The sequence below is a fragment of the Phyllosticta citribraziliensis genome (assembly GCF_038025025.1).
Source record: "Phyllosticta citribraziliensis strain CPC 17464 chromosome Unknown J3D65scaffold_1, whole genome shotgun sequence".
NCBI classification, from domain to species: Eukaryota; Fungi; Ascomycota; class Dothideomycetes; order Botryosphaeriales; family Phyllostictaceae; genus Phyllosticta; species Phyllosticta citribraziliensis.
In genome coordinates this window covers 1,458,030-1,472,130 of record NW_027117338.1, presented here as the reverse complement: position 1 = coordinate 1,472,130, position 14,101 = coordinate 1,458,030, and the positions used below count along the sequence as shown (strand labels likewise).

The 14,101-nt window shown below is 55.5% G+C and overlaps 6 protein-coding genes across 6 annotated transcripts; 4 read left to right on the top strand and 2 right to left on the bottom strand.

Moving 5' to 3' along the window:
* The first annotated feature begins 176 nt into the window (after nt 1-176).
* On the top strand, nt 177-2,225 carry J3D65DRAFT_609824 (family 53 glycosyl hydrolase). The gene is made up of 2 exons (XM_066798733.1): nt 177-748; nt 798-2,225. Exons 1-2 carry the CDS (start codon nt 516-518, stop codon nt 1,741-1,743), a joined length of 1,179 nt encoding a protein of 392 aa, XP_066659745.1. The 5' UTR covers nt 177-515; the 3' UTR covers nt 1,744-2,225.
* A 564-nt stretch (nt 2,226-2,789) lies between these two features.
* On the bottom strand, nt 2,790-4,766 carry J3D65DRAFT_22818 (uncharacterized protein). Its single transcript, XM_066794651.1, has 2 exons — nt 4,582-4,766; nt 2,790-4,535 (listed from the first exon to the last, which is right to left on the bottom strand). The coding sequence occupies exons 1-2, from the start codon at nt 4,616-4,618 to the stop codon at nt 3,118-3,120; spliced, it is 1,455 nt and encodes a 484-aa protein (XP_066659744.1). The 5' UTR covers nt 4,619-4,766; the 3' UTR covers nt 2,790-3,117.
* A 647-nt stretch (nt 4,767-5,413) lies between these two features.
* Nucleotides 5,414-7,367, bottom strand: J3D65DRAFT_609816 (siderophore biosynthesis protein-like protein). Its single transcript, XM_066798732.1, has 2 exons — nt 5,732-7,367; nt 5,414-5,682 (listed from the first exon to the last, which is right to left on the bottom strand). The coding sequence occupies exons 1-2, from the start codon at nt 7,126-7,128 to the stop codon at nt 5,565-5,567; spliced, it is 1,515 nt and encodes a 504-aa protein (XP_066659743.1). The 5' UTR covers nt 7,129-7,367; the 3' UTR covers nt 5,414-5,564.
* A 17-nt stretch (nt 7,368-7,384) lies between these two features.
* On the top strand, nt 7,385-8,405 carry J3D65DRAFT_609814 (Manganese/iron superoxide dismutase). The gene is made up of 3 exons (XM_066798731.1): nt 7,385-7,665; nt 7,741-7,920; nt 7,985-8,405. Exons 1-3 carry the CDS (start codon nt 7,533-7,535, stop codon nt 8,365-8,367), a joined length of 696 nt encoding a protein of 231 aa, XP_066659742.1. The 5' UTR covers nt 7,385-7,532; the 3' UTR covers nt 8,368-8,405.
* A 387-nt stretch (nt 8,406-8,792) lies between these two features.
* Nucleotides 8,793-10,443, top strand: J3D65DRAFT_609809 (uncharacterized protein). The gene is made up of 2 exons (XM_066798730.1): nt 8,793-9,266; nt 9,317-10,443. The coding sequence occupies exons 1-2, from the start codon at nt 8,918-8,920 to the stop codon at nt 10,051-10,053; spliced, it is 1,086 nt and encodes a 361-aa protein (XP_066659741.1). The 5' UTR covers nt 8,793-8,917; the 3' UTR covers nt 10,054-10,443.
* A 138-nt stretch (nt 10,444-10,581) lies between these two features.
* Nucleotides 10,582-12,007, top strand: J3D65DRAFT_22665 (uncharacterized protein). Its single transcript, XM_066794637.1, has 3 exons — nt 10,582-11,165; nt 11,222-11,748; nt 11,816-12,007. Exons 1-3 carry the CDS (start codon nt 10,841-10,843, stop codon nt 11,924-11,926), a joined length of 963 nt encoding a protein of 320 aa, XP_066659740.1. The 5' UTR covers nt 10,582-10,840; the 3' UTR covers nt 11,927-12,007.
* Nucleotides 12,008-14,101: the final 2,094 nt, after the last annotated feature.

Here is a 14,101-nt window from a genome sequence, read left to right as displayed (position 1 = left end):
TACCTATGATCCGACGCACTGCATGCGCATGGAAGGTACTCGCTAGCTTCTTCGAGATGACTGTCGCTTCGCAGCTGTCACATTCGTGATGGGGACTTCCACTCTGGGCGTAGCCCACTATGCGGATAAATGCAGGTGAGGGGAATGGAGCGCCAGGGTCGTGAGAGTCGCAGGGGAAACATGTTGCTTAAGAGGTCAACTCTGGACTTCTGCATTCTTCTAATCGGACACCCTCCAAAGCACAATCTTTTGCTCGGCTCCCTTTGTCTATCTGAAGCTGGCCGTCTCGGCTGGTGTGGTGCAGAGTCTTGGAGAACGATTGACACCACCTCCAGCATCACGATGGCAGACGGATGACTTATACGAGGTCCCTCGCTACCTCGCTTCAATGGCACTGATTGGAGGAAATTGTCCCGCCACATGAGGAGAAGAGCCAAGAAGAAAGGACTGCGAAAGCACTGCATAAGAGATGGAATCCCTTCTGTCAGGATTGGCCTCTGCGAAGGACCGAGAGAATGCATTCTACACATCTGCTAGGCGTTGCCACATGGCTGGTAGGCCTCGCTGCCACCACGCCGACCAATGATGGCCACGATGCCTTTTTCTACAAGGGCCACGATCTTTCGTCGCTGAAGATGCTGGAAGATGGCGACTCAAAGGCTGTCTTCGTGGATACGGCGCGCAACAATGCAACCAGACGCGCCGACGAAATACTCGCAGACGGCGGCATGAACGGAGTCAGACTTCGGTAGGGAACATGGCTACTCCCATCTCTCAGCAGCTGACGATGGTCACAGCCTCTGGGTCGATCCCATACCCGGACAATACGACCTCTCCTACGTGCTGGCCCTCGCATCACGCTTCCACCGCGCTGGACAGGCCATCTACCTAAACTACCACTTCAGCGACACGTGGGCAGACCCGCAGCACAACAACGCCCCGGCAGCGTGGCCAACGACCCTTGAGCCGCTCGCTGGGACGCTGCGCGCCTACGTCAACGACACGCTGCACGCCTTTGACACCGCTGGCATCCCGCTCGCTCTCGTCTCACTCGGCAACGAGATTCGCCACGGCATGCTGTGGCCGCTGGGCCAGGCCGACGTCGACATCGAGCCCGCGGCCGCGCGCGTTGCAAACTTTACGGGCCTGGCGACGCTGTACGCGGCGGCGCGGCGAGGGTTTGACGACTTCGTTTCCACGAGCAGCAACATCGACCACCGTCAGCGCCCGGCCGTCATGCTGCACATGGACAACGGGTGGAATGCGACGCTGCAAGAGCGCTGGTTCGGCGCGCTGACGGCGACGGGCCTGGTGACGCCCGCCGACTGGGATGTCCTCGGATTCTCCTTCTACCCCTTCTACGGCACAAACGCGACGTTTGAAAACCTGGCCAAGACGCTGGATTGGGCCGCACGAAGCTTCCCTGGCACCCCGCTGCACGTCGTCGAGACCGACTGGCCTGCGCGCTGCGACGGGGAAGACGCGCCGGCGCTGAGCGAGCCGAGTATCGAGATCGGGGCGGCAGGACAGACGGCGTGGGTCAGGCGCGTCGAGGCTATTGTGAGAGGCGTGGTGGGCGGTGTCGGCCGGGGCATTTGGTACTGGGAGCCCGCGTGGTTAAATAATACGAGCTTGGGCAGTGCCTGCCAGGACGCGGTGCTGTTTGATCAGGACTGGAGTCAGTATCCGCGCGTCACGGGCTATTCGAGGTCGAGTGTGGACATGTTCTTGGATTCTGTCTAGCTACGGTGAAGCGAGGCCTTGGTAGAGGATGGGGAGCACTCGTTGACTGAGTGAGGGTGTCAGAAGAAATGGTGCTGTCTGAGTCTTGCTGCAGTAATGAACGACTGCTCCCTACGCGCCAGCGGTGTTGAAGGACGACCACAGCTCCATAATCGCAAATGTGATGGCGTACGACTGCTCATAACATGTAGCCGTGATGGAGGGCTGCTCCCTGGGCGTAGCCGTGGTGGGTTTGGGTCGGTTTGCCGCGCGCGCGAAGGACCAATGGTGTGTGCAAGCCGTTGGTTTATTCCGACATCTTGTAGAAGCAAGTCTGAGGGTACGGGTCGTAGCTGGGGTCGTTGATGTGGTCGATATGGTTCTTGACGGTAGGCTCAGTGGCTTGCGGGCCAGAGGAACTGCCTTCTTCTTCTTCTTCCTCCTCCTCCTCCTCCTCCTCCTTCTTGATGACTGTTTGCTCAAGCTTGCGCTTTTTCTTGGAGTTCTCGTCGGCTTTCGGCTTTTTTTCCTTTTTGGCAGTCACTGATTCCTTGACCTTGCCCTCGGCCTTGCCCTTCCCCTTTCCCTTGTCCTTGTCGGTGGCAGAGGGGACTGCTTCGTAGGCGTCGTCGTCGTCCTCCTTCTTCACCACAAAACCGGGGATGTACTCGTCGTCGTCTTCGTAATTCATTGCGACTTTGGCGCCGTGGGGCCCAATTTTACCACGCTTTGGCGGCATTGTTCCGTTGGGCTCTCGTGAAATCGTTGAAGCAGTTGATGTCGCGGGTGATGTGATACTGTCAATCGGTGTCGTCGGATGGGCGAGGCACGCGTTCTGCCACCACACGAAGCCCACGTCTGGCAGTCTTGTAAACTTGAATATGAGGCTCTCAGTCCCTCCGTCGGTGATGGGCAGTCGTCAGGCGAGGAGTGCGTTTGGTGCGAGAGGTTGTCAAGGTGACAAACTGTGCTAGAGCTCTCAGCTATAAGGACCAAGGTCGCGCCGAAAGTTTGCACGGTCCCAGGCTGTAGTGCTAAAAAGAGACGGAGAGATCGTGAAGTTCGCACGGGTTCGCACGATCTCAGACTGACAAACTTAGTAGCAATCATGTGAGGTGCTTTGACTCATCTTCAGCGGGATAGAGGAGACTGGATACTGTGATGTTTCAGTAAGTGAGGAGAGAAAAATAACTTGTGAAGGGAATCTTGCTTCGCAGATACATATTTGGGTGACAAAATAAATGATGTGTTCTAGCAATACAGCTACACCCAGAGAGCATTCATTCACTGCTGCGACTGGAGTTGGGGAGTTGTCGTTACCACTACGGCTAGATGCAGGGATTGTTTTTTTCTTGACACGAACTGTGCGGGAGACTGACCAGATCAGACTCTGCCTCAGAGGTCTTTCTCCAAACCAGCAAGCGTTGCTGGTACCTCTTCTTGATCCTGGCCCAGGAGCCCACCCAACCTCCCCGAGGCCTCGGAGAGGCTCTTTAGTGCCTCCCTTGACTTCTCCAGTTCCTTCAAGACAGCGTCTCTTGGGAGAGGCGGTGCAGCATCACTGACTTTCGGCTGCAGCGCTTGTACTAGATTGCGAAAGCTCTCGTCAAGCGATACCGCCGAAGTCGCCAGCGCACCGAGAGTGGCGGAGAGGGACACCTCGGTGGCGCTGTGGGAACGTTCGTCTGATTGCACCTGGTTGCCATTTTGCACGTCCAAGCCCTTGCTCGTCTCCGGCTCCGTTTTCGCCTCTGACTCCTGGCTGCTGAGTTGGATGTCTCCAATCAAGCACGACAGGTCTTCCGAGTCGATCTCGTCTTGCACGATTTCCATTTTGAAACCGTTCTTGGCCCGCTTTGATTCTTCGTCCCTGTGCCTATTCCGCGCCACCAAATCCTGCATCAGCCTCCGGAGCATTCGCGCCTCGGAAACGACAAACATCTCGTCGGTAATGGCTAGTCCATCCCCATTCTCCCAATCCAGGCGCTCTGGTCCCGCCTCGTTTGGTCCCTCAAACCCTTCGAAGCTGTCCAGAATAGTGTCGAGGACTTGTTGGCCCGGCCACGTTTGCCATCGTCGTAGGGTCAAGAACGCCACAGTGACTGGCAGCGCAAATGAGGTGCCGAAGAGGCGCCCGAGCGTGCTGAATGCTCCAATGTGCACTGGGAGCAGTGGCTCAAGCTTGGCGTCGCGGCCAGACAGTGCGCGGCGTAGAGCGCGCACCTCGGGGGCGAGCGAGTTGCTCGTGGCGTTGTTCAGGGCTGGTAGGAGAAAATACAAGCCGGTGTGCTCGAGGCAGTCGAGGGAGACTGCTTGCATTTTGACGGCCGCGCATTTAGATGCTGTCAGAGACAGTGGCCCGTGGAGCAAATACTCGCCAAGGTAGTAATGGGGAACAAGCCAGTTGCGTTTATCATTGCGGGCAAGGGGCCGCACAACAATGGGCTTGATGTCGTAGGCGGCCATAATGGCCGTGGCAGGATATATTTGCAGGTCATCAGGGAGCGTTGTAGTATCCAGGACACATATGAAGACGTTCGTGTCTTGAAGGCTTGACTGGTGTGCTCTACGGATGGCGTGGCGAAGGACAAAGAGAAGCGAGCTGGACCAGGAGCTGAATTCCGAAGGTGTGGAGTATTTGTAGAGGAGATGATCCGAGATCATATGCTTTGTGCTTGAGATCAACTTTTCGTCTGCAGTTATTGTCGTGTGGTAGCACGAAGCATCTGGTATGGCTTCTGTAGCTGAATTGGTACCTCGGGATTGGTTTGAAAAGGCTCGAAAGAGATATCGTGGGACGCATCTTGCCGAGTCTGGACGTCTTAGCTGTGAAGAGATACATGCGTGGGCCACTAATACCTTTCAGTAGAATGTGCTGGTCTTCGCTTTGGAACATGGCGATTCAAGAACGGGAGCTGTTGACGCCCGAGCATGCGAAGTTCAGTGCCTTTTCAACGGATCCGACAGGAAGTAACGAAATGACCGAACATAAGATCAGAAGTAGCGCAAACAACGAGAGACTCGTTACAAGTACAGTAGCCAGCCTACTGCTGCCTCCCCGTCCAACGAACGGCAAGGCAGAACAGGGTCAGTGCGATTGGAGACGCGGAGGCTCCGACGCGAGCCACATGATAGCCCTACCCAAACCTGCAATAGCCACAGTATTGCGCCACGGACGACGTTGATGCGAAAATGCGTCGTCCAATCGCTGGAAGGTCAGGTGGCGAAGTTGGAGATGCGGTGGCCACCCCTGCTAGGCAACCGAAGCCGCTCGGCCAAATAGTGCCGCGTCTTGACCTAACCACTTGTGGCATCAACACTCCTGCGAGGCACCTTTTGCGGTATTGTCGTTACTCGTTCCTGGTGAGGAGTCGTGGAAGCCACAGTATTTGCATCTTAGCGTGCGTCAAGAGAAATGATGAAGCCAGAAACTGCTGCAACTGCACTCAGGGAGCATACGATCACTACTGCAGATGTAGCTGGGAGTCATCTGCTGCCACATTTGTCTTCGGGAGCTGTCGTTCACCGCCACGGCCACGCTTCAGGAGCTGTCGCTCACCACCGCAGAGGGGCCAAGAGAGTGTCGGCGCCGGAGTCGGTCGTCATAGCGGTTTCAAGAACGTCAATCGGAAAGCGCTCAGTCAACATGACAAAATGAGATGCGAGTAAGTTGTCAAGATCAAGGCAGAAGATGGACGAAATCGCAGTCGCGAAAAAGATTGAGCAGTGCCGCCTTGGAATCTTCTCGTGGTCCAATTGCATGGCATCTTTCTTATCTATACAGGGGTATTGGTGTCAACTTTACCGTTTTGATGCCGTCACCGGGCCATGCTATGCTTCGCTCAAATCGCTGGACCCTCCCAGGCCTCGCGCCTAATCTTCATGAGGTTCGACTGCTTGTGAGCAAATGTGACCTCCCTCTCCTTGTAGAATCCAGAGGCCAAGAGGTACTCGTATAGCCTGCAGTAGAGTTAGCAAAGAAATTCCATAATAAGATGGGAAAGCGTACTTTTCGTTGTCAACTCTCGGCTCAAGCATGACCGTTTCCGTCCGCGAGTCTGCCAAGAAGCAGTAGTGGATCAACGCGCTCAACCAAATCTTGACACGGTGAGATCCTCTGAACTCTTGCTCGCCAATCAAGAGATGGATGCCGCGATCCCAGTTTCCGCAGTCGCCTCCAAGGTGCTTGCCCAGGTTGTCTTCCTTGACCCAGTAAATCTCAAAGTATCCGAAAGGCTTGCCATCCCAGCATCCAATGACAGGGAAGCAGTGCTTGCTGCGAAGGCCGTTCTTCAAAAACGCTTCCTGGTGCTCACGGGGACCCGCCTCACCCCAGAAATAGCTTACACGCGGGTCGTTCATCCACTTGTGCAAAAGATCGGTGTCGGAGTCAGTGACGGACAAGGACTGCAGGTTGGGAACGCCTTCGGAGATTTGGCCAATGGAGGTGATGTTTTGGTGCTGAGGCTTTGGCGAGGCAGAAGCCACGCGAAACGACAGGTGCTGACCAACGCTAGGAATGTAGCGGCTGTAAAACGTCTCGCCCTGGCGCGGGGGCTTGGGGCGCAAGGGGTGACGAATGTTGTTTGAAAAGACATATTGAGGCGGTCCAGGAGGATAAAAGGTCGGCAGATGGCTGCTGGAGTGGAATGGTCCAGGAGCCGTGGGGGACCAGAGGCCCGAGGGCGGTCCATCAAAAATGATGGACTCGTGCTTCTTGTGATCTGGAGCTGGTGAGCCAGTTCCCGAGTTTTCGGAGAAGTTGGATGTCGAACTCGGGCTCAAAGTGAACAAGTAGAGCCGGGGGTCAAGCTGCCAAAAGGCGCGCCGACTAACAAACATGTCCAGCCACCCCTCGCCATTCAGCTCGTCGAGGTCGACACCAACGCTCGAGTCTTCGCTCGCAATGAGACCCATGCGCTCGAGCTTGGGAAGCACAACACGGCCCTTGAAGATGCCTTCACGGGAGATGTTGATGCGCCAGTCGCCCTTGGGCTTGCCCAGTTGCGCAGTGTTCTTGGAAAATGAGTTGGTGACCTGCGGTTCGGGCTCGGGCTGGTGGAAGTACCACCACAGGGTCGACCAAAGCATCATGGCAATCTGGCGGGTGGGCGACATCGGAGGCTTGTAATCATTGCTGCTGGGGTTGGAAATGGTCGAAATGTACAAGTGGTCGCCCTGCAGGGTGGGAGTGGTGTAGCGGCGCATGCGCTTCTCGGGCTTCGCGTCTTGCGACTCGGGCTGGTCCTGGTTCTCATCCTCGGTGTGCAGCACAATGGTCCATCCTGGGGGCAGAGGCGAGTTGTTGGCTCCGCTCAGCTCATTGACCTTGAATTGCAGGCCGCCGAAGACCGGAACGACGGTCAAAGTCTGGCCGTTGGGAAGGTGGACGGTAGAGCTCGCCATGGCTGTGAGGGACGAGGCTGAGAGGTGAGAATGGGTGGTGAGAGGAAGGGCGAGGCGGGGAGCAAATTCTACATTTGTAGTGTCGCTCGGCGCCCCCAAGTCTCATTCGACTGCGCCGATCTGTATAGCGATACCGCTATAGCAACGGGTGGGTTTGCAGGCATGACACACGGATTCGGCGAGGGCTGTGGGGGGACGAGAGCGGGCTCGGCCGTCGGGCCTAAAGCGTTGGTTGTCTTCGAAATCCAAAAGTGACGTTTCGCCGTGCTTCCGCCGTTGAGGTCATAGCTCTGCAACGCATCAGATCGAGTCTTGAGCTCCCGTCCGCCCGATAGAAATACACTCGACCCCTCCAAATTACTCCTCGAGCTTCTTCACGTCCATCTGATTGTTCCATCTCCATCATGGCTGCCTCTCTCCTCCGCAACTCGTCTGCCCGCGCTGCCCTCCGCGCCGCCAGCTCCACCTCCACCAAGCGTGCTGGTCTGGCCGGCGCCAGCTTTGTCCGCACCAAGGCCACTCTGCCCGACCTTGCCTGTACGTCTTCCTCCACACTTCTGTTTCATGTCGCTGTGATCATTCGACCCTGGCGCTGATGATTGGCCTCTCCAGACGACTATGGCGCGCTCGAGCCCGCCGTCTCCGGCAAGATTATGGAGCTCCACCACAAGAACCACCACAACACCTACGTGACCTCGTACAACAACTTTTCTGAGCAGCTTGCCGAGGCCCAGGCCAAGAACGACATTGCAACCCAGATCAATCTCAAGCCACTGATCAATTTCCACGGAGGTGAGTTGCTGGATTGCCGGACCAAATGTCGGTTTCAGGACAATCTCGCTAACTCCCGGCGCAGGTGGACACATCAACCACACCCTCTTCTGGGAGAACTTGGCTCCGAAGTCGCAGGGCGGTGGTGAGCCTCCTTCGGGTGCCCTCGCCAAGGCCATCAACAACAGCTACGGTAGCCTCGACGCTTTCAAGGAGAAGTTCAACACGGCTCTCGCTGGCATCCAGGGCAGTGGCTGGGCATGGCTGGTCCAGGACATTCAGACGGGCAACATTGGCATCAAGACGTACGCCAATCAGGACCCCGTCGTTGGCCAGTTCCGCCCGATTCTGGGTGTCGACGCTTGGGAGCACGCCTACTACCTCCAATACCAGAACAGGAAGGCCGAGTACTTCAAGGCGATTTGGGAGGTCATCAACTGGAAGACTGCGGAGAAGCGCCTCAAGTAAACTCGAAATAGCTGAGCAAGAAACGTTGTGATCGGAGAAGCGTCCGTCCCATCTTGCTTTCTAGTGACCGTCATCTAAGCAACTCCTTGCCAAAATCCCTTGCCACAATCTTAGTATCACATGCGTCAAATTGGCGACCATGTTGATGCGGACTACCACGTTGCAGGATTAGAAACGGCGCATATCCTCTGGGGCAGGCGCTAGCTGATTGCAGTTGGGCGCGCGCAGTCGACGAAGTACTTGAGCTTGACAGCAGCAAGACGACAACTGACCAGAGTCTTCGTAGGGAGAATTCCGCTGTCGCGTTGAGATGCGCCTGAGCGACAAGGCAGCAAACTGTGCAGCCGGCTGACATCACGGCCACCCACCCCGCGCCGGGCGCAAGATCGACCAACCACTCTACGGACAGCTCCCCAAACATTCCATCCTCACCTCGTCCAGTCCCTGTCGCTCCTCGCCATCATCCTCCCCGTCTCTAATACGCCTGTCTTACACAAAGCCCTCAACATCCTAAATCGCATATTTAGGTACTTGGCAGCCTAGGTACACGATGGCGGGGCCCGCCGCCTCTTCCGACCAGCCGAGCCCTGCTCAGCCCACTATCCGCTTGACCAGAACACTTCGCACTCCGTCGCCAGAGAAGCACAGAAGGCCGCACGGATTGCTCCAAGAGAATCTCGAGAGTCAGCTCGATGCGCACGCTCCTCCTGAGGACAAGCCAGACTCGGGAACGAAGCGAATGACGCGCCGCGAAAAGCGCATGTCAACAACGTCGCAGTCTGGAGATGATGGAACAAGCGCTTCCCAAGCCGATGCTAGCTCAGGACAATGCGCAGATCCATCACGGAGTCAGAGGTTGCACCAGCGCAACTACTTTCCATTTATGGAGCTGCCATCGGGTGAGTCTACTCGCCACTTGCAAACAAGCTGCTAATTGCAACCACCGCAGAATTGCGCCTTGAAATATACCGCATGGCCCTATGCCGCCCCAAACCCGTCCTTTTGCACCTGCCACGTTCTGTCACCCAAGATGATCCAACATCGGAAAAGGAAGATTCGTCAGACTGCGCCTTCGAAACAGGCTGGAGCAGAGGAACGACCAGCCAACGTCGTCTAGTCCGGAGACAATGGGACGAGTATAGAGTCAATCCCAAGCACACCTTCGACAAGGGCTTGAATTGCGAGCCGCTGATTCCCGCGATTCTGCGCGTCTCCAAGCTCATTCATCGCGAAGCGAAGCCGGTACTATACTCGGAGAATGAGTTGACGCTGTGGCTACCAACGGGGCTCTGTACATTGATGCACCTGCATCAGCGGAGTCGGAGCCTCATCAAACACATCAGACTACGTCTTCCCACTTACCATGACATCTTGGACGGCTTCTCCGAGCTTGTGCGCCTCGGTTTGCGCTACTGCTGGGGCTTGAAGACGTTGACCATCAGCCTCCCGGAATTTCCGTACGACCGCAATGCCTATGGCCCAAATACTCCCAATGTCTATGTGAACGCCTTCCACATCCTCCGGTGGCTGCCAAAGCACACTGTCGTACGTCTTGACGCCCACTCACACGAAGACATCCGTCGAGTAGTCGAGGAGAATTGCCGCCTCGCTAATTTGCTGTCCGAAGTAAGTTACCAGCGCAAGATGATGTATCCCGACTCCATCCAAGAGAGGGAAGTCACCTAGAGGCGCTGGCAGTGCTCCTGTAAAGTTTCACAGTCTGCGCTAATCCATCATTGGCAGACACTTGAAGCTTCCCAGCCTGGCTTAGAGTCCCGGCCTGGTTTTGCTTGATGGAGTGCCAACTTGGATTTCTGTCCTGTTCTTCTTGGGACTTGTCAGGCTTGTGATTTTTGGGCCTGGAGTTTGGCCTGGAGTTTGGAACTTGGCCATTGATGTATTGATTGGTTTCCTTTGTGTCGAGCCCTCTTTGCGGCCGATTTGATTTCCACCCTGACCGAGCTTCTGCATGATGGAAGCAAAAAGGCGGAAAACAGATTACAAGTTACACTACTATGCTGCGATAGCAGTACTCCTCAGAGAGAGTCAAAATTATGATTGATGCGACACTGCAAGACACTTGACTGTTGGCTGCTCGTGCACATGCCGCTGGACAAAAGCAGGGGTAGGTAGCGCGTGGGGGCGCTCTTGGCGCGGATTCGGGACTCGGTCTGCCTACCCCGAGGGGCCGACGGTGACGACATCGATCCTTACGCGCCGTCTAACTAGCAACATCGCCAAAATGAGCCCCAATCGCTCTCTCGACGTGTGGAGGATCAATCCTGCCGCTCAAGTGCTTTCTTGGACAGTACCAGATCACTAGACAGCGCCATTGAATCATTCTGCAGCATTCGCGCGGCTCAGGTACAAAGAGCTCTCCGCACTTCCACCAGCTTGGCTTTTGACCATTGCACCCCTAGATTCACAACACACGATCAGTATCCTCGACAGTATCAGGAATCTCCCGAGCATCATGGCTGTCTTGTCCACCCTCCTCAACGCAACTGCGTTCAAGACCCCGCTTCTGCGCACTCTCGTCCCTACCCTTGCTCTAGCTTACGGTATCCAAGCTGCCGTGGCCGTCCCCTCGATTGCAACCAAATCCGAACGCTTCTACGACGCCAGTGGTAGCTTGACATATCTCGCCTGCACTGGAGCCAGCCTGGTCTTGCCCGTCTTACGTGCACGACTGGCTGCCGGAACACTTGGGACATCAGGATTACTGGGCGAGGTTCTGCAGGCAACAAATTGGCGCCAGGTTGCTCTGACCGCTGCGGTCAGCCTGTGGGCGATCAGACGTATGTGGAAAATCCGCCCTCCGTTGTTGCTGCGATATATTCTTACCATGAGATAGTGGGGTCGTTCCTCCTCTCGCGCATCACGGCCGAATCTGGCCGAGACTCGCGGTTCGACAACATTCGCGGATCACCTCCCAAATTCGCCGTCGCCTTCTTTGCGCAGGCAACTTGGGTTTCGCTCTGCACTCTTCCCGTCGTCCTTCTCAACGCATTGCCCGGATCCGCATTCTCGTCGCTTCCTGCCTCCATCCTTCTCTCCGACTTCCTTGGTCTCGCGCTGTACGTCGGCGGAATCCTCTTCGAAATCACCGCCGATCGCCAAAAGTCCCAGTGGATGCACGAGAAGAAGGAAAAGAAACATTCCGAGGAGTTTCTGACGAGGGGTCTGTGGGGCAAGAGCAGGCATCCAAACTATTTCGGAGAAATCACCCTGTGGACAGGCATTGCGATCGCGGCCGGCGGAGTCTTGACGAGCAAGGTCGGATTGAGCGGTTTGGGATTGAGTACGGCCCTGGCGTCGCAACTGGGCACCGCAGCGGCTTGTGCTGTCAGTCCGGGATTCGTCAGCTTCTTGCTGCTCAAGGTAAGTCGCAATGCTTAGATGTTGGGAAAGAGGGGAGTAAGGAAGTACGCTGACTTGAATGCATCAGATCTCTGGTATCCCGCTGAGCGAAAACAAGTACGACAAGAAGTTTGGTGATCGCAAGGACTATCAGGAGTGGAAGAAAAACACGCCCATGCTGTTCCCAAAGCTGTGGTAGTGAGGCATGTACTGAAATTTGCTCAATATGCATCCACCTCAGGCAATGCGATTGCGCTTAGGGAGCGTTCATTTACTGCTGCAGTTGCGCCTAAGGAGCTTTCGTTCATTGCAGCTAGGGAATCTCATTTCTTTCTACGCCCCCCGCGACCCCTTCGTCGGTCAATTTCTTGATGACGTCTTCTGAAAACAGCCATTCGCTTCGGCGCAACTCACGCAATCGCTGCTGCATGAGGCTCCAACACTGCACATGAACAAAGTTCGCGCGGTCAACAGATGTTCGAAGTTGGCGGGTCCGCCAATGAAATGGCAGCATCGCGCTGCCGTTGTCTCCCTATTGGCCTGCTGGATACGAGATGCTGCAACGCAGCGGAGAGCTTTGCGCTGCTGCTCGCGGGCTCTGATTGGTGGCGAGACAACTTCGAACGTCGCTGAGCTGCACGGGAAACTGACGTTGCGTGTTGCTCTGCCGCTGAGCTTCGTCATTGGCTGCCGAACAACTTCAAACATCGTGCGTGTGGTTAGAACTGGTTAAAACACGGACCAGTCGGTCTTTTCTGCCTGAGGACATGTCTGCCGCTTCCATCATCGTCTGGATCTCTCCCTTGGATTCGACCAGCCTCACGTCGCAAGGAGACTCCTTCGGCGGTTCCGTTTCGATCTCTTCTTCTTCACGGGGTGGAAAGCAAAGAGCGGAAGGGGTCAAAGGAAGAGTGGGAGGGGAGAAACCAAGATTCTGCAAAAGCATGTTCAGCTCATCCCTCTTGCCATTGGTCAGGATACAACTTCGAACGTAGCAGCTGGTTGCAACCGGTTGCAACCACACACCTCAAGGCCAAGTTGCGCGCCTGAGGCTCTCGCCGGCTACCCAGCCCAGTCAATTCCTCACAGCGCGATAGCCGGCTACAACCGACCGCCGCAGAAGCCTCATCTCCATCTTCTATCCAATTCGCCTGACTCTCATAAGAAGTCGACGCTGACAGAGAAAGAGGACATGTGCAAAGACGAGGACGCGTTTGCGAAGCAATGCGAAGCAAAGCGAAGCAAAGGCCCGATTTCCCCCTCTTCTTCCTGCGGGTGGATTTGTGATTGGCTAAAACGCAACTTTGAACGCAGCGCCATTCTTACCCGGTAAAAAGCAAGCAAACAGAGCTTTCGTGCCTGAGGCCAAACAAGAACGCCGACTTCGCTGCTGAGTCGGTCAGCTCGGAGCGATGAAATTGGTCGACGGTCAGTTGCAAACTGCGGACCCCCCCATCAAGACGCGAGAAGTCCGACTGCGTTTCTTGCACTTGCTTTGAGTGAAGTACAGCTTGGAGAGAGTCGGCAAAAAAACCAAAGGGGTCGTCGTGTCAGGGGTAAGGAGCATTCGGCCCACCCACAGCACACACTTCTTCGGCCACACTGACCCACAAAACAAAATGCAAAACGTACAACAGCCGGGATTCGCTGCTGGTCACCCACGCAACTACTAATCGGCCGCAAGGTAGCTTATCTATGGAAGAGCGGACGGGGTTCCGAGTTTTCTACCTGCTATGGTCGTACGTGGAAGACATAGCGGGAAAATGTCATTATATTCTGCATAACAAGGGAGCGCAGGTGGGGCCAGAGAGATACGGCGATGCGGGTACGAGAACACGCCTGGGCTTGGGCCTATGATCAGTCAAAAGTCATCGAATGATGAGCTCCGCTTTGGTTTGGCATCGAACGAGTGTCGGCGTTGGATTACCCCCTTAGACCACTTTGCTACCCGAGACGAGTTCGGAAAAATCAAACAAAACAAATGCTTCGATTCCTTGCAGACTATCTACCAACAAACTAATTACCCGTCTCCCCGACATCTGCATTTCTTCGCTCAAGCAAAGCAGTCGATTTTACCATCAAATTGACACTTCTGAGCAGATGCAACGTACGGGGGTTGCACCAGAGGATTGGTATTGAGTATGCTCCCTCGAATCGTATAGTGTTGGTCCCCAGTACTCATCAGTCAGTGCCTGAAGGGAACCACCTCTCAAAGTTTCGTGTTTGTTGTCGTCTGACACCACACTTCCCACATCGACGAGCTCACGTCGACAGGCATGCCTGTTGGAGTTAGAAAACATCCGAGCTGGGGACCAAAAAGATTTTACTCACCCTTGCAGGAGGCGAGAGCGCCGTGTCTAGTGGACAGAGTGGT

What these genes read in the sequence shown, in the direction of transcription:
- J3D65DRAFT_609824 (XM_066798733.1), top strand. Translation starts at nt 516, where the DNA reads ATGCATTCTACACATCTGCTAGGCGTTGCCACATGGCTGGTAGGCCTC. An exon ending in ATGAACGGAGTCAGACTTCG is followed by an intron (nt 749 to 797) that starts GTAGGGAACATG and finishes CGATGGTCACAG; the next exon opens with CCTCTGGGTCGATCCCATAC.
- J3D65DRAFT_22818 (XM_066794651.1), bottom strand. Translation starts at nt 4,618, where the DNA reads ATGTTCCAAAGCGAAGACCAGCACATTCTACTGAAAG. An exon ending in CCAGCACATTCTACTGAAAG is followed by an intron (nt 4,536 to 4,581) that starts GTATTAGTGGCC and finishes TAAGACGTCCAG; the next exon opens with ACTCGGCAAGATGCGTCCCA.
- J3D65DRAFT_609816 (XM_066798732.1), bottom strand. Translation starts at nt 7,128, where the DNA reads ATGGCGAGCTCTACCGTCCACCTTCCCAACGGCCAGACTTTGACCGTC. An exon ending in CCGAGAGTTGACAACGAAAA is followed by an intron (nt 5,683 to 5,731) that starts GTACGCTTTCCC and finishes ACTCTACTGCAG; the next exon opens with GCTATACGAGTACCTCTTGG.
- J3D65DRAFT_609814 (XM_066798731.1), top strand. Translation starts at nt 7,533, where the DNA reads ATGGCTGCCTCTCTCCTCCGCAACTCGTCTGCCCGCGCTGCCCTCCGC. An exon ending in CACTCTGCCCGACCTTGCCT is followed by an intron (nt 7,666 to 7,740) that starts GTACGTCTTCCT and finishes TGGCCTCTCCAG; the next exon opens with ACGACTATGGCGCGCTCGAG. An exon ending in ACTGATCAATTTCCACGGAG is followed by an intron (nt 7,921 to 7,984) that starts GTGAGTTGCTGG and finishes CTCCCGGCGCAG; the next exon opens with GTGGACACATCAACCACACC.
- J3D65DRAFT_609809 (XM_066798730.1), top strand. Translation starts at nt 8,918, where the DNA reads ATGGCGGGGCCCGCCGCCTCTTCCGACCAGCCGAGCCCTGCTCAGCCC. An exon ending in ATTTATGGAGCTGCCATCGG is followed by an intron (nt 9,267 to 9,316) that starts GTGAGTCTACTC and finishes CAACCACCGCAG; the next exon opens with AATTGCGCCTTGAAATATAC.
- J3D65DRAFT_22665 (XM_066794637.1), top strand. Translation starts at nt 10,841, where the DNA reads ATGGCTGTCTTGTCCACCCTCCTCAACGCAACTGCGTTCAAGACCCCG. An exon ending in CAGCCTGTGGGCGATCAGAC is followed by an intron (nt 11,166 to 11,221) that starts GTATGTGGAAAA and finishes ACCATGAGATAG; the next exon opens with TGGGGTCGTTCCTCCTCTCG. An exon ending in TCAGCTTCTTGCTGCTCAAG is followed by an intron (nt 11,749 to 11,815) that starts GTAAGTCGCAAT and finishes TGAATGCATCAG; the next exon opens with ATCTCTGGTATCCCGCTGAG.